We start from the raw sequence: 27,736 nt of genomic DNA on the forward strand, positions 1-27,736 counted from the left end.
ACTTAGAGTGACAGGCATAGAAAAGATGCTTGCTTTGTATGTTTGTAGAAATTCTTGAATTCTGTGGCTTGATGATTTTCATCAGTTTTTGAAAAAATTTAATATTTCTTTAAGGTTGCTTTTGCCTCATTTTTTCTTTTTCCTTCTAGGAGTCCAAACACATGTATGTTTACTCTGTCACTTATATCTCTGACATTATTTTTGGTATTTTTCTGTCCTTTATCTCTGCATTAATCCTGTGATTTTCTACTGACCTATCTCCCTGTTCATTAATTTTCACTTGCTTTGTTTCTAATCTGCTGTAAACCAATGTAAATAAATCTTTTATAAAAAAAGATTTATTTACTTGGCTGCGCCAGGTTCTTAGTTGTGGCATGGAGGATCTACTTCCCCAACCAGAGATCAAACCTGGGCCCCCTGCACTGGGGAACACAGGGGTCTTAGCTACTGGACCACCAGAGAAGTCCCCAGAACTTTTTCATCTTACAAAATTGAAACTCTATGCTCATTAAATAACAACACCCTCCCAGTTTCGCCCCCACTGGCAACCACCATTCTTTTTGAATTTGATTACTACACTTGAGTTATTTCTGTTTTTTTGGCTATTTGGGTCTCCCCCCACACTCCTGTTTTGGGGACATTTGATCTTTTTTACTAGAATTCTTAATTATTTTTATTGAATGCTAGACATTTTTAAAAATGAGAATCATATAGAATTTAGATGATATCTTCCTTCAGAGAGGGTTTAATATTCTTTTCATGGGCATATCCTTTTGATTCAACTGAAGCGAGTCTGTTTCTGCTGCCCTTCCTTGGTATTGACTGAAAGCCTAATTTTTTGTTGTTGTTGTTTAACCAGGGCACCTTGTCCTTGATGGGGTTTGTATTCCAATTTTTGGCTCCTTAGCACCATGAGATTGCCAAAATGTGCTTTCAGCTTGGTTTTTCGGTATCTGGCTCTTTGCATTGCAAACCCTAGGAGTCAGCAAATGCCTCAAGGGGAATTGCGTGTCAGGTTAACCACATTTTTTTCCTGCTCAAGATTTGGGCCCCTAAAGTCTTGGCTGCATTTGCTGTTTTCTGATGCTGTCAAATCATTTTCTCTATTGTATTCATGTTTTTAAAATCTTACTTATTTATTAATGTATTTATGTAGCTTTTTTTTTTTTAACGAAGACCCTAATCCAGAGGGTTCCCATATGCCTGCCCCCAGTTTATGCTGTTCGTAATCTCTTATATCACTCAGTACATTTGTCGCAACTCATGAACCAGTGTGGATGCACTATTATTAACTAAAACCTGTCCTTGATTCCTGCATAGGCTTCCCAGGTAGCTCAGTGGTAAAGAATCCTGATGCCAATGCAGGAGACGTGTTTCAATCCCTAGGTCAGGAAGATTCCCCTGGAGGAGGAAATGGTAACCCACTCCAGCATTCTTGCCTGGAGAATCCCATGCACAGAGGAGCCTGGCGGGCTACAGTTCACGGGTCACAAAAGAGTTGGACACGACTGAGCAACTAAAGAACAGCAACGATACTTAGTCCGCATTTCCTTTGTTCTCCCCTGACGTCCTTTTCCTGCTCCACCCAGGACCCTGTGTCATGTATAGTCCTCATGGCGCTGGAGGCACCTCTTGGCTGTGTCAGTTTCTCAGACTTTCCTTCCGCTTGATGACTTGACACCCAAGAGTCCAAGTTGGGTGTCCTCTATGATCTCTTTTAATCCTCATGCAAGTGTAAGGGGCAGAAACTATTGTCCCATTTCACAGATGGAGTTGTTGAAGCTTCTATGTAGCTTTTATAGTTGTCTTTTTCTCATGGAATTTAGTCTGGCAATTACCACATCATTGTCAAAGGCAAAATCCCAATATGTATTTTCATTAATTTTTCATATTACTTTAAGCATTCTCAAAGCTTAAGGAAAAGTTGCAACTAAAATGCAAATATCATTTTTTCCATAGGTCGTTTGAGATACTGACATGATGTCTAATCACTCCTAAATTCTTTGATTTGTTTCCTATAAACAAAAACATCTTCCTGTCAGTTCAGTTCAGTTGAGTTGCTCAGCGTGTCCAACTCTTTGCAACCCCTTGGACTGTAGCATGCCAGGCTTCTCTGTCCATTGCCAACTCCCTAAGTTTACTCAAACTCACGTCCATTGAGTCAGTGATGCCATCCAACCATCTCATCCTCTGTCGTCCCCTTCTCCTCTTGCCTTCAATCTTTCCCAGCATCAGGGTCTTTTCAAATGAGTCAGCTCTTCACATCAGGTGGCCAAAGTATTGGAATTTCAGCTTCAGCATCAGTCCTTCCAGTGAATATTCGGGACTGATCTCCTTTAGAATGGACTGGTTGGATCTCCCTGCAGTCCAAGGGACTCTCAAGAGTCTTCTCAACACCACAGGTCAAAAGCCTCAATTCTTCAGTGGTCAGCTTTCTTTACGGTCCAATTCTCACCTCTATACATCACTACTGGAAAATCCAGAGTTTTGACTAGACGGACCTTTGTTGGCAAAGTAATTAATGTCTCTGCTTTTTAATATGCTGTCTAGGTTGGTCACAGCTTTTCTTCCAAGGAGCAAGCATCTTTTAACTTCGTGGCTGCAGTCACCATCTGCAGTGATTTTGGAGCCCAATAGAATAAAGTCTCTCACTTTTTCCATTGTTTCCCCATCTAATTGCCTGAAGTGATGGAACCAGATGCCATGATCGTAGTTTTCTGAATGTTGAGTTTTAAACCAACTTTTTCACTTTCCTCTTTCACTTTCATCAAGAGGCTCTTTAGTTCTTCGCTTTCTGATAAGGGTGGTGTCATCTGCATATCTGAGGTTATTGATAGGCAATCTTGATTCCAGCTTGTGCTTCCTCCAGCCCAGCATTTCGCATGATGTACTCTGCATATAGGTTAAATCAGCAGGGTGACAATATGCAGCCTTGACATACTCCTTTTCCTATTTGGAACCAGTCTGTTGTTCCATGTCCAGTTCTAACTGTTGCTTCTTGACCTGCATACAGATTTCTCAGGAGGCAAATCAGGTGGTCTGGTATTCCCATCTCTTAAAGAGTTTTCCACAGTTTGTTGTGATCCACACAGTCAAAGGCTTTGGCGTAGTCAATAAAGCAGAAATAGATGTTTTTCTGGAACTCTTTTGTGTTTTCGATGATCCAACAGATGTTGGCAATTTGATCTCTGGTTCCTTTGCCTTTTCTAAATCTACATCTTCCTGTAGAACCCAATAATAACCATAAAAATAAGGAAATTAGTATTGATACATGACTGCCAGCTAATCCACAGACTCCAAGTTTTCCTGTCAATTCCAATAAATGACCTTTTATACATAAGGATCTAGTCCAGAATGACATGTTGCATTTAGTTATCATGTCTTCTTTAGTCTCCTTCAGAGGGGACAATTCTTTAGTCTTTCCTTGACTTCCCTAACATTGACATTCTTGAGGATTACAGGACAGTTATTTTGCAGATTATTTTTCAGTTTGGGTTTTTCTGATGTTTTCTTATAATTAGATATAGGCTGTGTATCACTGGAAGAAATATCACAGAGGTGATGCAGTGTTCTTATTGCAGTCTATCAGGTGACACATTATTTTAATTTGTTTCATTATTGGTAACATTAATAGTTATCACTTGATTAAGGTATTAGGTTTTTCTACTGTAAAATTACTGTTTTTCCTTTTGAAATAAGTATTATATGGGAAAATATTTTGAGACCATTTAAGTATCATATTCCCCATCACACTCTTCAGTTTTTTATATTACTAATTTGGATTTCTTTTTTATTCAGTGTGTTATTAGTTTTTGTGGCATACTAAATTACCACAAATTTAGTGGCATAGAGCACATGTTTATTATCACACAGTTTCTTTGGTTCAGGAGTCTGGGCATGCCTGATCTGGGTCTTCCACTTTAAGATCCCTTACAAAACTATAATGATGGTATTGGCCAGGGCTGAGATCTTGTTTGAAGGCTTGATTGAGGAAAGAGCCACTTCAAGTTTACATGGTTTTTGGCAGAATTCCTTTTCTCAGGAGTTATTGGAGACCCAATTCCTAGCTGGCTGTTGACTGGAGGCCACCGTCAGTTCCTTGCCATGTGAACCTCTCCAGTATGACTACTTGCTTCATCAAAGTATGCAAGCCAAGGAGACAGTGGAGTCTGTTAGCAAGATAGAAGTTACAGTCTTATATAACCTAGAAGCAAGGTATTAGGCTATTCCACACTCAAGGAGACAGGATTACTTACAAGTTTCATTAATATCAGGAGTTAGGAATCATTGAGGGGCATGTTGTAATACTGGTATTACCTGCCAGTATTATAGTCCATTATCATCATTGTTTGTTCTGATGTTCAGTTTGTCCTGGAATTAGCCTGTGAGAGCCTTTGCACTGGCCCCTGTATCATCTTGCCGTGTCTCCATCTTTCTTTGAGTACCACAGTAAGGTACTCTGCGCTTATCTTAAACTTTTCCTGCCCAAGTCCTGGAATTAGACATTGTTCTAAGGAGCTCTGGTTGTTTTTAGTGGAGGGTGATATTTAGAATCACTAAATATGTGTGTGTGTGATCAGTGTACTCGTTACTATTAAGGTGTTGCTGTTACTACACCCTCTTATTTGATAGAGCCAGGGGGTATGTTTGTATGTATATGTATGTATATACATATATCACTTAACCTAGAATTGTCTCTGTCTCTATACAAAGCTTTGGATTCATAACATCTAGTTCAGCAGCATAGTATTCACTCTAGCTTTCTTCATTTCTGTATCTGTAACTCTTCTCTGATGAGAAGTTTGGGTTTTTTATTATCCTTAATATTTGCTCTACCCCCTTCATTCAGTGAATCTTCCCATATAACTCATCTCCGATTGCTGACAAAGCTCTGTCTCCACTTCTTACCCAATAGTCTATATGGATGCTTTCCCCAACCTTTTGGAATCTATTTGCACTGGACTGCCCCTTCCACCCTTTCTCCCCATTGAGTCTGAAACTCTGTGCTAGACCACTATCCCTCTACTCTGTGAATGTCTTCTTCTGTCTGCTTTGGAAACTCTTACTGCCCTGCCCTTCCCCATCATGTGGACACATCAACATCCTGCTCACTGCCATTTCAGTCCCCCTGTAGAAGCTCTCCTCACTCAACTAGAGCTGTAGAACTCCATGACAGGCCCGTCTCTTGTAAAGTTTTTTTCCCTCATTCTACTTGTACTATGAAACTCTCTAACCCCTCAGGGACACCTCTCTCATATGCACTTGGACTCCAAAAATCCGTTTTGGGCCATTGTCGCCATTTAATTTATACCACTCAGTTTGATGTCCACTTGGCTTGTACTCACTTAATGACTGTCGAACTGAGTTGAGGGGTAAGAGGAATCATTTTATTTTTTAAATTAAAAAAGTTTCACTAGTATTTTTACAATAGATGCTTTCAACCTAGTGGATTATAATTTATGCTGAAGCCAGTGATGCTGCATTTGTGTAGCACTTAGAGCTTTCTACCCATGCCATATTTTCACTCACATATAAGAGGTTTATTTTATTTTTATGTTATATTTATGATTTCTGACCTTACCTACTCCATTCCCAGCCCAACATCCCAGAACCCACAGAGCATTTTTAGTTTATGTGTTTCTGTCAGTGCTACCATCATTCTTCTAGTCATTCCTTTGAAATCTTGGGGCTTATTTCTGACTTACCTTTCTTCATTCCTTTCATTAGTCATTAAGTCCTGTTGATCTTCCGCTTTATGTAAGTTTGTCTTCTCTTGGGCGACCACATTGTTAATTACCATGGCCTCTTGGTTGGGATTCCTTTTCTTTAGTTTCTGAGTCCAGTGCCCCTAAACCCACCTTTGGCTCTGTATTTCTTAATAAATGAGATAACTTCATGTCTGACTTTTTAAATGCCATTTTTGTGTGGCATCATCCTAGTAGTCAGAGTATCTAGCTTTGAATCCTATATTTACCACTGCGTGATACCCATTCACTTTCAGTAATTTATTTAATCTCTCTGGATCTTACTTGCTGACTAGATTGTCTTACAGGTGAGTAAGATGATAAATTATGAAAGAGATTTATCCAACACACATACCTTCCAGCCTGGTAAGATCAATCTCAGTAAAGTAACCAGTGTTATTTTACCGGTATTCTCACTGTTCTATAAGCAAAAACTGTTTTCTTACTTCTCTCTTTATGATAGGTAGCTTTTGTTGATCTCTTGACATTAAGAGCACTTTTATTGAGCATCTACTCTGATCAGATGCTGGAGAGTAGAAAAAAAAAAGACATGACTCATATCTAAGAAATACAGTCTGATAGAGGAGGCAAACGTAATAAATTTACATATAGTAACAAGTTCTACAATAAAATTAAAGCCTGTGTCTGAACTTTTCTAAAAATTAGAACTTTTAACTACACTTATATAGCAGCAATTGTGTGACACAATTTAGTACATTATTGTATTTTTCCTTGTAGTTACTATTTGTGAATTTATTGATTCCATGATCTACACTTCTTTATGGCTTCTCAGAACATTTTGAAATGCAAGTGGCATTCGTGGAATCCTGTTCTTGGTAATGATGCACTTTATATTTTTTCTTTTGTACTTGAAGTTTTAGATCCCTTATTTTAATTTTACCAAAACCTTGTGCATTAAGGGTAGGCAGATATGATTATCATATATGACACTTTGGTGAGTGAACTAAATTGGGATTCTTAAGAGGCAGGTCAATGAATTTGTATAGGTGGAGACTGAATATATTACATGATCTATGGAATACTATAGTTCTCTTGGCCTGAATTTTTTAGTTGATATAGTTGTGAAAAGGGAATTCTTCTATTCCATGGCTTAAGGATACATAAACTCTCAATGCAGCAATCTTTTTATTGTTGATTATTATAGCTTCTATTACTCCTAGAAGTTGACCAACAGGGACCTGAGTTTAAGGGATTTTGTCATTCAGCTTTCATATGGTAAATGCTAAGTCCAGCCCTTTGCCTGCAGGGCGTTCTATCAGTGAAAAGAAACTGTGGCTTTTTCCAGGCAGCCAAATAAGGGGAAGAGTCAAGATTTTCAGTGTTCTCTGTGAAAATGAGTTTGTGCTGTTGAACCTGATGGACCTTAGATACTTCCTCCTCAAAGTACTGCAGGCCCCTTGTTGCAGCATTTCAATCTCTTTTTCTTTGATTTTTCTTGATTCTTTCAAGTAGTAGAAAAAATGTTTTAGGCATTTAAAAAAATCCTGTGTATGTTTTTTAAAAGCTGGTAAACTCATTCAGTTGAGTAACAAACTTCAGTTGTAATAAATTATTGTAGTTGCAGTGGAGAGCCATTTGGGGTGAGGTTAAGTAGAAAGTGAGCTAAAGAAATAAATCTGTGCTATGTAGGGCTAGATTTGTGTTAGGGGGAGGCACATGTGTAATCCAAACTTCATTGTAGCTTTTGAGATTGCAAAGGAGAAATACTTAAGGAATAGGTCATTCACAAGTTCTTTAACAGATAATGGAAGTTAAATATTTAAAAGTGAGAATATCGTTGCTGGATTGCAGTTTAGTTAGGAACCTACTTTTATTAAAAAATTGCTTTAAGTGTGGAAGGAAAGTCTTAGGAATTTCCATATAGTTTGCAAGGAGAAACAAACTTTTACTGCCTCAACTTTAAGTAGAAAACTTATGTGGGTTTTGGGCATTTTCAGGAGGATTATTTGTTCATTGCTGAAGGACAGAGAAAGTCATAAATTTTTGTCAGAAAACTGACCAATCAGGATGACCCTGAAATGTTTAGACTACATAAAGAATAGTAACCACAGTGGCACCCTTTTCCACTCTGTTGATTATTACCTATATTTCTTTTGATTTCTTTTTTCATTTAGAAAAGGCTGCTAAATGTGAAGATAGAAGGGAAAGGGGTAGAGTTAGAAATTATAGCCTGTTCCATTAATTTTGTAATTATATCTTTTTTCCTCAGTGTTTTAAAGTGGCATTTACCAGTATGGGTAAGATTAATTGTTACAATACAAACCAATTTGAAAATTGGTTTTTAAATTGAGCTATAATATATAAAATCTTATGGTAATGTGCAGATCAGACTATATTCAAGTGTGGTTATCATACCCACACCAATTGTCTTGTAATAATCGGGAATGCATCCTCTGTGTGGTGTTTGCAATTTAATGCTATTTTAGAAATCACACCAGTATATCTAGTGTCTTTCCTGGGTGTATGTGGCTTATTATTGATTATAATAAGTTTTATTTTGGAATTTTAGTTTAGGGAGGTGGGGTAAAGCCCTTTCAGGTTCTTAGTTTTTAGGAGTTTTGATGGACGAGAGGAGTGAATGAATGAGAAGGGCATTAGAATGAGTAACAGAAAGGACAGTTGGATAATGATTAACCATGTACATACTGCAAAAATAACTCAGATCCTAATATAAAATGAAGGAGACAAAACATTCAAAAGAGGAATGCCTTAAAAACTTACCAGGGAGCAGTCATAAATATAAATAAAAATGTATATTTTAATTAAAAAGTGGAGATCATGCAGTTAGTTATTGCCAAAAGTGTATGAGCCATCTACCTCTTCTGAAGGGAAGTCAGAAAAGTGACAGGCTATTTTTCAGTGCCTACTCCATTTTCTTTCACTGTTTTCATTTTGCCTTTTAAAAATTCTTGCTTTATTTCTCACTTTTCTCAAATTCAGTCCCTTCAGTGTAAACATTGTTCTACCCAGGATACACAGAACTTTTAACCACTTGATTAATAATATAGGTTGTTTCATTAACAATGAGAGAAAGTCACTACCAATGGATTTCTTTTCCATTAAAGATTTTAAATATAGAAGAAGTTATGGTTGAGAGACTTATCACCAGAATATAAAGGATTTTTGTTTCTTTTGTTCATTGTTCCATCCCTAGTGCCTAGGACAGTGCCCGGCACAAGGAAGATACTCAACAAGTACTTGTTAGATAAATGACCAAAACATTAGATTTAGAAACTTTTAATGTCATCTTTCTTCTTAACAAAAATTATTTTGGCTAAGAATTTGGTACTTCCAGTATAGAGTCAATACTGTGAGTAGAACAGTGGTTCTCAAGGGGAAAGAAACTTTTTCTTTTTTAATCCTGCTCTTCCTTTTTCTCTTCTCCCTGCTGTCTTCTTACAAAATGGGAATATCTGCTACTGAGAACCACTGGGTGAGACTGAAATTAAATAATTCTTAGGAGCTCATGCTCAGTCATGCCTGACTCTTTGCAGCCCCATGGACTGTAGCCTGCCAGGCTCTTCTCCATAGAAATTTCCAGGCAAGATTACTGGAGCAAGTTACCATTTCCTGCTCAAGGGGATCTTCCAGACCCAGGGATCAAACTGAGTCTCTTGCATCTCCTGCATTGGCAGGTGGATTCTTTACCACTAGTGCCACCTGGAAAGCCCCCAAATTCTTACGAGACAAATAAGTAAATGGTAGATGCAAGCATGCACGTGCATGGTCAGGGTGAAAGGAAGAAGGAAATTACAAATTCAGAAGTATGGGGGTAAGATATATATTTGAACAAAATATCAAGGTAATTCATTAGAGTTCCAGGGCCAACTGGAAGGACAGAGAGGGCGAGTTGATGTAGGCAGTGGGGAAGGGTCAGATTAATAGAGTGCTTGAATTTCTAGGGAGCCTTGTGAATTATTGACGAGAGTGACACGATCACAAAGTGAAGACAATTCTGTTTAGTTGCTGTTTGTAAAATGGATTGTAGTTTGAGGTGAAGAAACATTGGAAACAGAAAAATTAGGTGATTGTTGTAGTTGTTCAAAGCCGTTTAGCTGTTTTGGTTGTTAAGTTATCCAGTGATGCCTTTAGTAGATACCTGTTTTTGAAGTCTGATGCCTCCACTTTGTCCTAGGGGTGGATAGAGGCAAGAAGAGTTCTGAACTGAAAAGCAATAGGCCAGGATTCTAGTTCTTACTTCTCTACTTTCTAAATTCTATGATCATGGATAAATACTTAATTTCTCCTGGGCATCAATCACCTAAACTAAAAAATAAGAAAATAATGATCTGAAAGCTGGAGTCTAAACCAGTTTTTTAAGTCCTTTCCAGTATACCATCCTTGTGTCAGTTATAGATAGTGAAAAATGAATACCATATTTTGTTTCCTTAATATTTCCCCAACTAAAGTGTTTTAAGAAGAAAAAAGTCCCATGATGATAATAAATAGTTCAAAGCTTGTAATTTAAGGTTTAGTATTATGTGCACTGATTGTTGTGCTTTAAAATGTTTTTCTATTTTTATATGTGCTGTGATCAGGTATTTAGTTTTTTAGTATTACTAGACTGTAATAGCATCCAAGTTGATGGACAAAGATTCATTCAGCCTGGGATACATTTAGGGAAATCTAAAGATTGTAAAAATTCTTCTAAAAGATACAGTGTTTATAAGGTACAGGAGCTGTACCACTAATACTGTTTAATTAGTACTACTGCTGCTGCTGCTAGGTCACTTCAGTCGTGTCCGACTCTGTGTGACCCCATAGACGGAAGCCTACCGGGCTCCCCCGTCCCCGGGATTCTCCAGGCAAGAACACTGGAGTGGGTTGCCATTTCCTTCTCCAATGTGTGAAAGTGAAAAGTGAAAGTGAAGTCGCTCACTAGAACTCATAATTTCTACCTTTTTTGTTTGCTGTTAAATACACTGTATGTATATTTACACTTACACATTATTTGTTTATTTATTTACAAGGTTTTAGGACCAGCAGCTTTTTGGGGTCCTCTTTTTCTGTCCCTGTCTCCTTGCTTTGTTCATGTTTTCCCTTCTGTTTCGATTGTTTCTTGCCTCCTCCCGCCATCCCCCCCAATCCCCCTAAATCCATCTGGAAAGATAAAGAGGCAGCTGCTATGGTAACTTGTGCATTTTGGTTAATGAATAGCAGACTAACAATATATATAAAACATATGCAAATTGTGTGGCGTTAGTTGCTGTCAAACTGTAGGGGTGTAATACTTTTTCTTTTCCTTCTTCCCACTTTCTTAAAATCCTTTTAACTTTCCTGTGATATTTTGTTTTCTAATTTACCATTTCTAGTGTTGAAATGCTACTATGAATGATTTCTTTTTTCTGCTTGGTCTGCACAACATTTCACTTTTGTGGTGAGTTTATGGGAGATGAGGTGCGTAGAGGAAAAGAATTGATTAATTGGATTAAGAAGTAGATTTCCTTTGGTTTCATACACAGAAGAACAGGAATAAATTTTTTTATTAAAATATTTGCTTTTTGACCTATAACTTTTTTTTTGTCCTTTTTTGGGCACTAGTGCTCGTTTTGAGTTTCCGTCTGGGGTTAGAACTAGTAAATAGCATGTTTCTTGAAGATGTTTCTATCATAAAGGCAAGCTGCAACTGGAATATTGTATTTAGCCAAGCTTTGAGAATTCCTGTAATCTGTGCCATCCTGTCTCATGCTGTCCCATCTCATAGTTGTCCTCTCTCTGCAGTGCTCTATGCCCAGGTCTCTGTGGCTGGGCTGCTCCAGCCTGGCGGACAGCATGCCTTCGCTGCGATGCCTGTATAACCCAGGGACTGGCGCACTCACAGCTTTCCAGGTACTTTCTCTGTCTCTGTGGGTTATTTGTGGGCATTAGTATGTGTGTGTTAATTCATTAGTGTGTCTCTCCTTTCCCATCCTTTACTTAAGTTCACTTTTCTCCTTCATATTGCCTGTATTTCACATCACTCAGTTCTCCTTTAATTTTTAATGTAGATCCAGACTGATCCACTCTTGAGACATTTTTGTTATGATTGGCTTGCCAAAATTGACAGAGCACAACTTGATTTGTTGGTTTTCATGTTTAGTAGAAGTATGATAGTGAGTTTTAAAGTAATCTCAATAAATAGCATTCAGTATGTAATGTTTGCTCTGGACTTATATAAAACCAATTAATATAATCAATCAATTAATTGCAGCCAGTTGCCTGGACACTTTCTTATGTTTTTCTTACGATTACTAAAAACACTAAAGTGCTCAATTCAGAGTGTCTCCTGGCTACTATACTATTATTTATGTGTGGGTGTATGTATATGTTTGTGTATCTATATGTGTGTATTTTACATATATAAGAACTGTGTTTATTTATATCTTGATTACTAGGTCAAGTTTCAAGGTGGAAAGGCCTTCATGACTTTTGAGTATAGCGTTCAGCTTGAGACAGTCCAGCTGGTCTTGCTTGGACCATCAGATCCTAGTTCCCTTTGGCCTTTCTTAGAGGCCACTAGGACAGTTCCAGGATGTGAGAGAAAAGTATAAAAGGGAAGAGGAAAACTTATAGAGGAATATGTGAGACAGAGCTCGATGCCCATTCTTCACAGATTAGAGTGTGATACATGATGAGAAGTGTCATTTATCTACCTTAGGTATTTGGAATTTGTATCTAGCATTTGGGCTTCCCTGGTGGCTCAGATGGTAAAGAATCTGCCTGCAATGCAGGAGATCCTGGTTCGATTCCTGGGTTGGGATGATCCCCTGGAGAAGGGAATGGTTACCTACTCTAGTATTCTTGCCTGAAGAATTCCATGGACAGAGGAGCCTAGTGGGCTACAGTCCATGGGCTTGAAATGAATCAGACACAATTGAGCAACTAACATTTACTTAGTAATATGTAACAAATTAAGTGATTTAAATTTGTTTTTAACTTATGTAGCTCATATTCTATTAATAATTTTGAAGACAAGTTGTAAGTATCAGAATGCTTATGACTGAGTCTTAGTTAAAGTTTGGAGAACTTTATTCTACATTCCTGACCAGTGCTAACAGTTACTTACCTTTAATGATACTATTTTAGTGATGATGTTACTGGATATTTGTTTGTCCTCTGCAAAATATAATATATTAAACTTCTTTTGTCTTATGAGATACAATATGATGCTGTGTGGGCTTTAAAATTAGTTAAATCAGGACTTATATACTGTTTGTCACTAGTGGTATGATCTTAAGCAAGTCATTTCACTCTAAATTCATCTATAAATGGAGACTATAGTTAGCGCATGCAGTAAATAGTTGCTATAGTAATAGTTTTTATTATCCTCATCTTCATCATCATTTGGAGAAGGCAATGGCAACCCACTCTAGTACTCTTGCCTGGGAAATCCCATGGACGGAGGAGCCTGGTAGGCTGCAGTCCATGGGGTCGCTAGGAGTCGGACACGACTGAGCGACTTCACTTTCACTTTTCATCATCATTAACATTATTGCTATTAATGTTAGAAAATATTAATATCCTGAGTATTTATTTCAAATATCTTTTTTTTTTTTTTACTATATATCATATTGATGAAGTTTCAGCTCTCAAGAAACTCATGTTCTAACCTACTGTTTTTTTTTTTTATTTAACCTTTTTGGAGTGGCAGTGAGTTTCACCAGAGTGCGGTCTGAGAGAACAGTCCCTATAAGACTGCTATCACTTCAGATACCAGTTATAAGGACACCTCCCCCTCTGCTCCTCTCCTCAGATTTGATAATTCACTAGAAAGGACTCAACAGAACTCACTGAAAGCTATTATATTCAAGGTTTATTACAAGGAAGAGATACAGGTTAAAATTAGCCAAAAAAGGGACATATAGAACAGAATCTGGAGGGAACCAGATCTTCCACCATCTTGGATCTAGTTAGTTCTAATCAGTTTTTGTCATGTCCTAATATCTGTCATTCTTTTAAAGGCTGTGTCCTGCCCCCACATTTCCTTCTTGTTTCACTTAGAACAGGGTCTGGCAGATTAATGGGTTCTATATTATCAGAAACATGCATGAAGGACTAGGTTTGGAAACTTTCAGCAAATACTGTTTCACCTTGCTATACAACATTACACTATGAAATGAAATCTTACTTTTTTATTCATGCCTTAACCAAATTCTGTTTCATAGCAAAGCCTACTCTGGGTTCAGGTATTGATGAAAAACTTTGCTTTCCCCAGTATTGCTATAAGTATGAATGTTTATTTTTCTTTTCTTATCTTCAGAGAAATCATTAAGTTTTATGTAGTAAAAATAGGAAAAAAATGGGGTTATCTGCTGGCATTCTGTTAATTCAGTGGGTTTTTTCTGTCAGGTTCATTATACACAGGTGCTCCAAATTGCTGATTGACTAATTGGCAGATATAGACTTAAGTCTAGTCTTTCCTGTTTTCACTACTAGAAGTATAATAATCTTAGTACATTTACATTTTTCTGGTTTGGGTTTTACCTTATTTGCTTATTTAGATTTTTGTTTATGTGAAAATTACGTGCAGTAAAATGTACATATCTTGTGTACTCTTAGATGAATTTGATAACTATAAACATTTGTGTAACCTCATTTTCAAAATATAGAGCACTTCCATAATCTGAGAAAGTTCCTTGGTACCCTCTTCCAGTTAGTACCCATGAAGTGAAAGTGTTAGTTGCTCAGTTGTGTCTGATTCTTTGTGACCCCATGGACTGTAGCCTGCCAGGCTCCTCAGTCCCTGGAATTAGCCATTCCTGTCTCCAGGGGATCTTCCCGACCCAGGGATTGAACCCAGGCCTCCTGCATTGCAGGCAGATTGTTTACCATCTGAGCCACCTACATTTGTGTAACATCACTCTTCAATAATCTGAAAAAATTCCTTTGTACCCCCTTCCAGTTATTACTCATATCCCATATGCAATTACTATTCTGATTTGCCACCGAAGATTAGTTTTGCCTGTACTCTTATAAATGTAGTCATATAGTATACATTTTTTATATCTATTCTGTTTTGATCAGCATAATGTTTTTGAGATTTATCCATTTTGTTATGTTTATCTATAACTTAATCTTTTTTTATTGCTAAATAAATTCCATTGTACTAATATACCACAGTTTTTCCATTCATCTATTGGTAGACATTTGGATTATTCCCATTTTTGTCTACTATGGCTAAAGCTATAGTATACAGTTTGTACATCTTTTAGTGGACATGGGTGTTTATTTCTCTTGGCTTAATACCTAAGAGTGGAATTGCTTGGGTTGTAGAGTATTTTTAACTTTAAGAGATATATTTCAAGTAATTCTTCAAAGTGTTGCCCAGTAGGAATACTCATTTCTCCTCATGTTGCCAAACATCTTTGAGGCGGTGACTTAGTAATAGCTTAATGACATTTTTTTCTTCGAAATTATTGCATTCCTTTAGCAAATTTGAAGCACCTTCAAAATCAAAATTCTTTGACTATAAAAGGAAGAGCTGTTGCTTAATTTGTTGGATTATCCTCAGTAACTCAGATGGAAATGGCACTATTGGGATGGTTTGATATTTGACTTTTCCAGTCCACACGTTTCAAATTAGTACAGAGAAGATACTCTAACTATTGTTTAAATACAGTAGATTCTTTGAGGACTTGTTTATAGTTTGAACATATTTTCATCATTTTGTTTTGTCCTGGAAAGTCTATAGGTAATGAAGAGGATTTCTGTTGATTAACAGTGGGTGTATTTTTGTGGAATCATTTGTTTGTCCTCAGCACCTGGTAGTCTTATAATCTGTACTATCAAATGAGACTGAGCAATAGCAAGTGTTTAAAAATAGCTGAGTAATTCGGATCCTTTATTTTCTTTAGATATTAAAGAAGAAGAGAAATCCTGACTAATAATTTAGGTAGATTTATATGACCTTAGAATGTTTTTGTTACATATAGCTAGTAATTTTAAGGAATTTCTAAGCTTGAACCATGTAATATTTTAATATTAATCTAGTGTCCGTTGTCAAAGCTTGAAATTGTTGAGAGTTGACTTCAAGAGAGATAATGTAAAGTGTTTTATTGTTTAAGAATACTTAGATGTCAGGGAATAATATTCAGTATCCTGTGAGAAGCCATAATGGAAAAGAATATATACATATATATGTAGATATGCATGCATAACTGAGTCACTTTGCTGTATAGTAGAAATTAACACAACATTGTAAGTCAATTATTCTTTAGTAAAGTTAAAAAGAAAAATACTTGAAGTCTACTAAATCTTACCATCTATTATGTGAAACGTTAACATGGAAGAATACTAGGGAAGTTAAGCATTATTCAGAGTATAGGTATATATACATATGGAAGATTTAATTTACATTTGAGGTTTTAGAGGAATATGGATTATCACACTGAATGTAAATGAGCACACAAATTTTTTTTACAAAATACTACCATAGGAAAATTACCCCATGTCAAAAATGCTCACTTATCAAATCCTAACTGATGCCCCCCATTATATATAAATCATCTCAGTAGTGTACAATTTCTGTTTAATAAAAAGTTCAGTTTCTTTTGAACACTCCCAAAGACATTCTATGGTATCATCACCCTGATAACCAAAACCACACAGAGTACCAAAAAAGAAAATTACAGGCCAGTATCTTTGATGACTATAGACACAGAAATTCTCAACAGAATATTAGGAAGCCAAATTCAACAATGCATAAAACCACAACCAAGTTGGATTCATCCCAGGGTCATAAGGATGGTTCAGCATACACTGATCAATCAATGGATACACCACATCAACAAAAGAAAGGATAGAAACCACATGATCATCTCAATAGACACAGAAAAATTTGCCTTTGAGAAATCACATCCATTCAGATAAAAACTCTAGTGAAAATTGGTAGAGAGAGAACATATCTCAACATAATAAAAGCCATTTATGACAAATCCACAGCCAGTATAATACTCAATGGTGAAGAGCTGAAAACATTACTAATTATTAGAGAAATGCAAATCAAACTAAAATGAGGTACCACCTCACATTTAATGGCCACCGTTAAAAAATCTACAAATAACAAATGCCAAAGAGGGAATGCTCTTACACTGTTGGTGGGATTGTAAATTGGTACAGCCACTATGGAAAACAGTATGGGGGTCCTCAGAAAACCAAAAATAGAATTGTAATGTGATCTAGCCATCCCACCCTTGGGCATATACCCAGACAAAACTATAATTGAAAAAGACACACGTACCCCTTTGTTCATAGCAGCACTGTTTATAATTGCCAAGCATGGAAATAACCTAAATGTCCATTGACAGATGAATTGTAAGAAGATGTGGTATGTGTGTGTGTATATATTTACACACACAATAGAATGTTACCCATGACAAAGAATGAAATAATGCCATATACAACAACATGGATGGACCTATAGATTATCATACTAAGCAAAGTCAGAAAGAGAGAAATACCATATGATATCACTTATATGTAAAATTAAAATATAATACAAATCAACATATCTGTGAAGCAAAACATATTCATAGGTATAGAGAACAGGCTTGTGGTTGCCAGGAAGTGTAGTAGGGGAGGGAAGGAATAGGAGTTTTAGATTAGCAGAGGCAAACTACAGATATGGGTGAATAAATGAGAAGGTTCTACTGTATAAAGTAACTATACTCAGTATCTTGTGACAAATCATAATAAAAAAGAATATGAAAAATAATATATATATGCATAACTGAGTCACTTTGCTGTACAGAATAAATTAATACAACATTCTAAATCAACTACAATAAAATTTCGTTTTCAGTGCATATGTTGACATTTGACCTATGTTTATCCTAGCTATACCCTTTACATAAGGAATTTGCATATAGTGACAAATCAAAAATGTTTTTGTTTGGTGGGGGGGAACCCTACTTTTTCATCTGCTAATAAAACTAATTGTAGTAGAATATATAAATTATTTGGTAAATATGTAAACAAGAAAGTATTACTCATACTCCTGCTTTTAGATAATCATAAATCAACATGCTAGTTCCTTCAGTCTAGAATGACTTATCCATTCATGCATGCACACACACGCATAGACATGCCCAGACAAATACAATTTTGTTTTAAATATATTTATTATTACCACTTTATTATAAAATTATAAAAGAGTAAGAATTTAATAATTATAAAAAATACAGAGAAATAGATAAAGAAAGGATCTATTTTAAATGTCCTCCCAGATATTACTATTTTACTGATACTATTACTTTCTGATTCTCAAATCTGTTCTATGCTTTATTAAATTCTGTGTTTGTCACCTGGTTATATCGATTTTTATCCCTCTTTACCCCATATAATTTTTAGCCATTTCAGATTCATAGTTCTCCAGCAGTACTGTGTCATGCTCTGTGTCTTGGCATATCCTGTTCTCTACCTGGAGAATGCTACTACTGAAAACACCTATCATCCCTTTCCCCTTGCCTCCCACTTTTATCTAACCTGGCTAATTCCTAAATTCTATGGTTCTGCTTAAGTTGTTTTACCTATAGAATAAAGGCCCTTACTGATCTTTTTACCCTTCCCCACTCCCTTAACCTAGTCAGAGCATATGTACCAGGGACATGCAGTAGATACCTCTGTCATAAACACTGATACGCTATTGTAATTGTTCAGTTTCTTGAGAGTACAACTATGTTTTGTTCATTTTTACATTTCCAGTGTCAAGCACAGTATCAAGTGCTTGGCACTTGAAATGTAAAAGATTAAATAACATTGATAGGATGGGAAAAGAGAAAGCTTTGAATTGCTCGGAGTACCTGCACATACACACACATGAGTGTTCTGTATTCAGAAAGAAGTTATGATAATTAGACAGTCATTCCAAAGACTACATATTTACACAGAATAAAGGAAAACTTGTTGAGTCTGATTTATGGGCAGTCCTCAGATTTTATACATTTGACTTTTACATGACTCACACTATGATGATCCCTTCTGAATTAGATTTTTATATACTGAATTTGGACTCTTGTTGATGGACAAATGCACATTTCAGGCTATTAAATAACTGGCACTGCCAGCCAGCTGAGTTCAGTTTCAGTTATGTCAACATCTTTATCTTCACAGCAGTGTGTGTTTATACAATTATTTGACTATTTTATTGCCTTTACCCTTATTCTATACCAGAATAGACATAGGGAAAATTAAAATGATAGTAGTGATTAACAATAGTTTACAGAAAGGATAGGAATCATTAGAGTTAATACTGAAAGTGACCCTTTAGTCTTGATTAGGAACAAAATTAAAGTGTATGTGCAAAATGTTGGATATTTTATTATACTATATATTATCAAAGCTCGTTTACTTAAAGTATAATTATGAATTTTAAAACATTTTAGCTGACCTTGAAATTTATTGTTCAGCTTCTGCCCTTTCAATTTATATATATATATAACTCAGAAAAGTTATAGATGACCTGAATTTGGTGTATTTTACTTTATGCTAGAAAGTCTGTCTTGGGAAGAATGACACCTTTAGGACTGATTTGTCTTTCAAGATCCTTACTTGATTGTTTTTAATATTCTGTTTCAAGAATAATGGATTCTTCCATTGCTAAGTATTTTGACATGTTTGTGATGCAGGTAATGTTCATTTACAGGCTAATGTGCAGCATTGTCTAGTATTTGCATGTGTGCATGCTTAGTTACTCAGTCGTGTCCAACTCTTTGAGACCCCCATGGACTGCAGCTTGTCAGGCTCCTCTGTCTATGGAATTTTCCAGGCAAGAATACTGGAGTGGGTTGCCATTTCCTACTCCAGGCATCTAATCCAGATCATCTTATTGTGAGATGATCAGATTTCCTTAAAAAAATTTTTTTTTCCTTGATGGATCTGAAAAATTAAACTTTTCACTCCACCAAGAGGGCTTATTGCTTTTATGTTGAATAATGTTGGATTTTACCTAATTGCCCTGACTTCAACATGACCCCATGGCACAAGGGAAAATATAGGTATTCAAGGAGGCCTGGGGTCGCCCCAATATGAGTAGCACAGATTGGAAAAATCAAGTTGATGAAAGCTTTTTTTTTATTTTAATTTCATACAGTTTTATTTTTCAAAAGTAAGTATACAAGGAATTGTCTAAGGGTAAACATCAAAATGCTTTATACGTAGTCTCTGGGCACATGGATTTAAAGCAAATGGGATTTGTGGAGTTTTCTGTACCTTCAGATATTTCTGTTGAAAGTGAAGTTGCTCAGTTGTGTCTGACTCTTTGTGACCCCATGACCTATAGCCTATCAGTCTCCTCTGTCCTTTAGCAAAAAAAAAAGTTAAGTTGAACCTTAATTCACTCATTGTAAGTAGTATATGTCACATAAATCTGTACCAAAGTGAAAGATATATGTAGAATACCTTACTAAGAAATATTTTTCTTTCCAGCCTTCTAACAGTGTTTGAGGTAGATATTTATATTTGCCTTTTCCTAAAGTGGAAACTAAAGTGTATCAAGGTTAGTGACCTAGTTCACCTGCATATTAGGTTTTTTTTTTTTGCTTTTTAATTTTTTAAAATTAATTTATTTTAATTGGAGTCTAATTACTTCACAATATTGTGGTGGTTTTTGCCATACATTGACATGAATCACCCATGGGTGTGCACGTGTACCCCCATCCCAAATCCCACTACGACCTCCCTCCCCACACTATCAGTCTGGGTTTTCCCAGAGTACCAGCTTTGAGTGCCCTGCTTCATGGATCAAACTTGCACTGGTCATCTGTTTTATATATAGTAATATATATGTTTCAATGCTATTCTTTCAAATCATTCCACCCTTGCCTTTTCCCGCATAGTCCAAAAGTCTGTTCTTTACATCTATGTCTCTTTTGCTGTCTTACATACAGGGTCATCGTTGCTGTCTTTCTAAATTCCATATATATGTGTTAATATACTGTATTGGTGTTTTTCTTTCTGACTTAATTCACTCTGTATAATAGTCTCCTGTTTTATCCACCTCATTAGAACTGACTCAGATATGTTCATTTTTTTTACATAACTGAGTAATATTCCACCGTATATATGTATCACAACTCCCTCATCCATTCTTCTGCTGATGGACATGTAGGTTGCTTCCATGTCCTAGCTGTTTGAACGTGTACCGCAATGTTCACTGCAGCACTGTTTTCAGTTCTGGTTTCCTTGGTCTGTGTGCCCAGTAGTGGGTTTGCAAGGTCATATGGCAGTTCTGTTTCCAGTTTTTTGAGGAATCTCCATACTGTTCTCCAGAGTAGCTGAACTAGTTTGTGTTTCCACCAACAGTGTAAGAGGGTCCCCTTTTCTCTTCTCCACACCCTCTCTAGCATTTATTGTTTGTAGACTTTTTGATGGCAGCCATTCTGACTGGTGTGAGATGGCACCTCATTGTGGTTTTGATTTTGCATTTCTCTGATAATGAGTGATGTTGAGCATCTTTTCATGTATTTGTTAGCCATCTGTATGTCTTCTTTGGAGAAATGTCCATTTAGTTCTTTGGCCACTTTTTGATTGGGCCATTTATTTTTCTGGTATTGAGCTGCATGAGCTGCTTGTATATGTTGGAGATTAATTCTTTGTCAGTTGTTTCATTTTCTCCCATTCTGAAGGCTGTCTTTTCACCTTGCTTATAGTTTCCTTCATTGTGCAAAAGCTTTTAAGTTTAATTAGGTCCCATTTGTTTATTTTTGTTTTTATTTCCATTACTCTGGGAGGTGGGTCATAGAGGATCTTGCTGTGATTTATGTCAGAGAGTGTTCTGCCTATGTTTTCCTCTAAGAGTTTATAGTTTTGGGCCTTACATTTAGCTCTTTAATCCATTTTGAATTTATTTTTATGTCTGGTGTTAGAAAGTGTTTGTTTCATTCTTTTACAGGTGGTGGACCAGTTTTCCTAGCACCACTTGTTAAAGAGATTGTCTTTTCTCCATTGTATATTTTTGCCTCCTTTGTCAAAGATAAGGTGTCCGTAAGTGCATGGATTTTATCTCTGGGCTCTCTATTTTGTTCCATTGATCTATATTTCTGTCTTTGTGCCAGTACCATACTGTCTTGATGACTGTTGCTTTGTAGTATAGTCTGAAGTCAGGAAGGTTGATTCCTCCAGTTCCATTCTTCTTTCTCAAGATTGCTTTGGCTATTTGAGGTTTTATGTGTTTCCATACAAATTGTGAAATTATTTGTTCTAGTTCTCTGAACATTACCATTGGTAATTTGATAGGGATTGCGTTGAATTTATAGATTGCTTTGGGTAGTATACTTATTTTCACTATATTGATTCTTCCAATCCACGAACATGGTATATTTCTCCATCTATGTGTGTCATCTTTGATTTCTTTCATCAGTGTTTTATAGTTTTCTACATGTAGGTCTTTTGTTTCTTTAAGTAAATTTATTCCTAAGTATTTTATTCTTTTTGTTGCAATGGTGAATGGAATTGTTTCCTCAATTTCTCTTTGTTTTTTTCATTGTTAGTGTATAGGAATGCAAGTGATTTCTGTGTATTAATTTTATATCCTGCAACTTTACTATATTCATTGATAAGCTCTACTAATTTTCTGGTGATGTCTTTAGGGTTTTCTGTGTAGAGGATCATGTCATCAAATTGATGAAAACTTGTACGGGTGATGGGAGCCTTTATAGAGGTACTGTCTTTACCAGAGAAATTCTTCCTGTGGGCAGTTAAGGTTCACCTGTATCCTCTGGAGAGGTACATATTACTTTCTTTATAGTCCAAGATTACCTTCTTGTTACTGCAATCTTTGTGCTGAGTAGAGGCCAGAGTACCACAGGAGTTCTTTGTGTGCTATTTAGGAATCATTGGTGGTGGTTTTGTGACTGCACAGCCATTTGTACCTTCTTTCACCATTGTGCTTTTTTTATGTGGCAGTGTTTTATTGTCTTGCTGTCCTTTCTTATGTTAATTTCTAGGTTTGGTATTTTATGTGGACTGTCAGGATAGGCATCATTTAAGAAACTCTTTTCTTTGTCATTTTTCATGAAGAGAGAAACCCAGTTTATTTGTGTTGGTCTCATTGTGGGAAAAAAAGACCAATCTCTTGACTATTTAGCTGCTTAGGCCTCTAAGAATTGCAGTGCTTTCCTCATGGGCGGTGACACCCATACCCATGAGTTCTGTTTTTCCTGAGAGTGTTCAGTAGCTGTGAGCTCTTCTATATTCTCTGGCCCAGTCCTCTGGAAACCAAGTTATTTTGAAATAGTTATTTGGGCCTAGGATGTTGTAGATCATCAAGAAATGGGATTTTGCAGTGTACCTTCCCCAGCTGGGTTATCTGTCACTTACCTTTGAACATTCTCAGGTGTACCATTCAAATTCTCAAGATCTTTCTTGCAAATCTAGTATGTGTGGCTTGAATTAAATTGGAATTCTGTATGCAGTAAAATTGGCATAAAAAAGAGTAGATTTATTTTTATATGTGATCCTTTAGCAAAAAGTTCATGTTTTAGCCTGATTTGGTCTAATTGTTGTGGGTGTTGGAGATCATAAACAGAAGGAGTAGAGGGATAACTACTCTTTTTGTGTTTCATATACACAAATATACATTTCAGTATTTAAAACTAGTTTATACAAAGCTTTTGCATTTGAACATGATAAATTTTATGTTTGAAAGAAAGCACATGGTTAATTTTACTAAAATATAGTTGCTATTGTTTATTCCAGTTTTTGTCCTTTGCATGAGCTGTGTTTAGGGAGCCTGTTTCTTTACTGGTAATAAAACACAAGGGAAATTTCTGGTATAAATTACTATATTACCTCTAGACTTTTACATTGTCAGGTCATTAATTTTTTTTAAGCATTTTAGTTGCAGAATAGTGCAGTCCTTTGGGGAGAATTGGTAAAATGAGGATAAAATGGGTACAGGATTCCAACAGCTTGAATAACACAGTATTTGACCAATATCTCTTTTGTATTCCCTACTCTGGTTCTATTCCAGGAGTCTTGGAAATATGCCTATGGACTATTTACAGTGAGATTATAAAACTGAATCATGATTTTGGTGAATAGAAGCCAGAGCATGTGGCTCCAGCACCCCAGCTGGCAGTAAGCTCTCCCTAGGTTTATGAATGTAGTTAGATGGCCCCCAACTGTTTACAAGACAGCAGAGGTGAGATCTTTGATTGACAAGTCAGAAATGCATTAGATCATTCTCTCTGCCAGTCTCTGGTTCATGCTGTTAAAAATGTCAGCCTCCAAGTTTGAATGGCAGCCTGAGGGCCTTAGAAGCTTTTTGTTTTCTGAGATGGAAACACAAATTGGATGTGTGCCTGAGCGCTTCATCCTGGGCTGTAATTTCATCTTTTAGCTAAGAACCACAAGGTACATGAGCAAAGCACCCTGTAAACAATCATACTGTGGAAAAAAAAATAAACAAGGTCGTGTTTCTGGTACGTTGATCCGATGGTGTCCTGACCTCTATCACGTTGAACATCTCCACTCTGATTGCTGTTCCCTTTGGCATTACAATGAGAGAAAGAGAGACTGACATAGGAGGAAAAGATTTAAAGTTGCAGTGTCGTTGCACATTTCTTGTATTGGCTATGAAATATTGAACTGTCAGAATGTGACACTTGGTTTTTTAAGCAGCCTTTCTTGTTTGAGGTGTTTGCAGTTCATTCCTTTATCCCCCATTTGTCTGTTTTCATTGATAGGGTTGGAAGTAGTTGCCTTAAATGCATGAAAAGGGACAATGTTAAAGAGAAGTGGTGCTGATGGAGACGACAAATAAACTTAACACTAGAACATAAATGCAGGCGTTGAGGTGTGGACAAAGGAGACTAAAGTTGAGTTAGTTAACTAATTTGGAGGTTTATGGAATGTACCTAGTTCTAAGGAGGAATCAATTTAGGTCCTGGTTCTGTTTTAGTGGAGGCAGGAAGTTTGGAAGGCAGTAGTGTAAAGATAAGAAATGGAGTGACATAGCTTGTTAACCCAGCTGTGTTATTTATTGCTCTGTTTATCCAAAGTATTTGTTCATTATTGGAAGCCTTAAACTTTTGGGAAGAAGAAAATACTTTTTTTTTTAAAGTGCAGAATTCATGAATGGATAATATGGAAGAGCCATTACATTTGTATTAGAACAAGTTAGTGGCACATGAAAAGAAAATTTTCGTTGAAAAAGCCAAACCATAGATTTCTTGGAAAATATTTTCTATTAGTAGAAAGTTTCCTATTGCTATTTAAGTTGCAGTATATCTTAAAATAACATTTTACAGAAACAAGTTTTTTTTCATTCTACGAAAGCAGCTCTTTTGACAGATATGTGATAGGCTTTTATCTTAATTTGTTTTGGGGACATAGACCTTACAGGTAAGGTTTTAATGAGAATGACCTTTAGGAATTCTTGTGGAATATGAAAAAGTAGGAGTTTGTGTTGAAAGTACTTGAATTAACTCTTATTGATGCTTTTAAAGCACAGCTGTTTAGCTTAGTCCTCTCCTATGCAGATGTAAAAGGCAGGAGGTATTCTTTATCCTGAATACATAGTGAAATGCACTGGAAAAATGGTGGCAGTCATTCCTGACATTTCTTAATTCCCTGCTTTGAGGTCATGCTGAAAAGAGAGGAGATAATATTTGTAAAATGATGTCCTGCTCCCTCGTACCCAGAATTATGTCCTCACAAGGTACAGTGCAGAGAAAGCAAGACAAAAGGGAGGGATACTGAGAATTACTTACTGTTGTTTTAAGTATTGTTCTGTATTTTTAAAGCATAAGTATTGATGTAGATATGCATTTAAGCTATGAGAACCCAATATCTTGACTCAATGAGGATTTTTTTAAAAATCATTCTTCTAGAAATTGATTTCTCATTGGCTGATTTCCTGAGGATAAGTAAAAACAAACCATTCTTTCCAGTCTTGAAAGAGCAAGAGGAGTGCAAGTGCTTATTTAAGAAATAAGACTTGAAATATGTACATTTATGACACCTCCTAAATCTTAGCAGAGAGAAAGTATACAGATTTCTTCTTCCTTCTGTATATTATTATGCAGCAATCACTATCAAAATGCCTTACAGCCCATGGGCTTTTGTATAGTCTTAATGATTATCTTTATTACTTAAAGTCCAGGTTTCCCTTATAAGCAAAAATCAGTATATTCATAGAACCATAGAATCTCACTGTTGAAAGTGAGGTCAGGAGACCATCCAGTCACATACAGGAATCCTTTATGAAGTTTTTTTGGCAAAGGGTCATCTAATTTCTGCTTGATCACTGCCATTATTGGCAAGCTGAATTTCTTGAGTCATCTTGCTTTCTTCTTCACTGTTGGTTCTGTTAGAAAATTTTCTCTCAAGGAGTCAAACTTCTTGTTCACCTGCTGATTCTAATTTTACCTTTTGTATGATATAAAGTAATTGTTTTCTTTTTCATGTATTTCTGTGTTTGAGGATAGCTATCATGTTGCTTATGTTTGCTGTTCTCAGAGTGAATATTCCCAGTTCTGATAGCATTTCTTTGCAAAATGCTAATAATCATTCCTGCCATTTTCATAACCCTGTATTTTGATGGGGAGGGTGTTAATCATTCTGATTGTCCCTCTTGTGAATGCATTCCACCTTGACAGTGTTCTCGTAACAGTGTGGCATGCATAACTAGAGACAGTACTGCAAAAATAATAGTGTAGTATACAGTTTGAACATAATTTGGATTATGTAGTTTAATTACTGCAGCCTAAAATTGAATATACTTCTTTGGTGTAGATAATGGAAAAATCTCTAGAAACTTAGTCTGAGTGTGTTTCCTCACCTTTTCTTTGAAGTCTGAAAAGCATATGTAAGCACTTTGACAAATGACATAATGTAGTGGCATATCTGAGTGATACAGGTATTTTAAACCTAGCTCCAGTTCCTGAAGATGGTGAACATCTGCTTAGAGGTATTGTAGAGCTCCACAATGCACTAATTGAATTACTTTTTCCTGGAGTTGCCGACTGCACTAATTGAATTAGAATCTGTGTGTGTGTGTGTGTGTGTGTGTGTGTGTAGCCAAGATAATTCCAACCTTAACGGAAGAGACTGCGAGATATGACTGATGGTGTGTACTGTGCTGCTATCTAATGGCAGTACATGGAACTACTACATGGTCTCCAGGGAAGACAAAATGCAGTCATCTGATCTAGCGTGACCTTAGTCTAACCCCATCCAGTTTAGTTCAGAAGGTCCCAGGATGTATTTTTGTAGTTCTCAATCTAAGAAGAAAGAATGTGATTAATTAACCTATTAAGAATTAAGATATATTTGTTAGACATAAAGTTTGTTTGTTTTTACAAAATATTATCTCAAATATTCAACTGAATTAAAAGCTTCTAATATAATTGGTGAAACAAATCCAAACATACTGAGTCAGTGAGTCATGTTCTTTCTCAGTTTGCCTTTCATATGACATAAATGTAAAAAAGAATTACCTTTTTAAAATGTCTTAGCATAACAGAGGAGCTTCCCTGGTGGTAGAGTGCACAGTAGTAAAGAATCCACCTGCCAGTGCTAGAGACACAAGAGATTCAGGTTTAATCCCTGGGTCAAGAAGATCCCTGGAGAAGGAAATGGCAATCTGCTCTAGTATTCTTGCCTGGAAAATTCCACAGACAGAGGAGCCTGGTGGGCTGTAGCCCATGGGGTCACCAAGAGTTGGACACAACTGAACAACTGAGCACACACCAAGCATTATAGAAAGTAATGAATAGGGCTTGTGTTCTTAAATAAAACTTCTTTACAGTTGTCAAAATACTGAGGTCAGTCAATTTAAGGGTGTTATCAAATTTTACTATATATAATTATGATACATAAAATTTTAAGATTATTATAGGAAATATTTTAATTATAGCAGTCTCAGAGTAAGTTCTCCAGATTTCCACTACTCTAGTTAGTTGTTTAAATTTTAACTTTATTATAAATTTGGGCAAGTTTGAAATTCTCAGAAGTGAAATAGGCAATTTTCTTCCTTTTCTAAAAACAAACAA

General features: G+C 36.2%; 1 protein-coding gene across 8 annotated transcripts in view; it reads left to right on the forward strand.

Annotated features, from left to right (window-relative positions):
* BTRC (beta-transducin repeat containing E3 ubiquitin protein ligase) overlaps positions 1 to 27,736 on the forward strand; it is a 183,108-nt gene that overhangs the window by 51,456 nt on the left and 103,916 nt on the right. For 6 of the 8 annotated variants that reach the window (XM_055424823.2, XM_055424826.2, XM_055424824.2 and 3 more), the window contains one exon: positions 11,487 to 11,594. The exons of the other annotated variants lie outside the window; for them this stretch is intronic. In XM_055424823.2, the coding sequence (XP_055280798.1) occupies positions 11,487 to 11,594 (108 nt within the window). The remainder of the gene's footprint in view (positions 1 to 11,486; positions 11,595 to 27,736) is intronic. 8 annotated transcript variants of the gene reach the window in all.

This window comes from Moschus berezovskii, chromosome 12 (assembly GCF_049115385.1).
Source record: "Moschus berezovskii isolate FMDL1 chromosome 12, NW_MosBer_1.0, whole genome shotgun sequence".
Taxonomy (NCBI): domain Eukaryota; kingdom Metazoa; phylum Chordata; class Mammalia; order Artiodactyla; family Moschidae; genus Moschus; species Moschus berezovskii.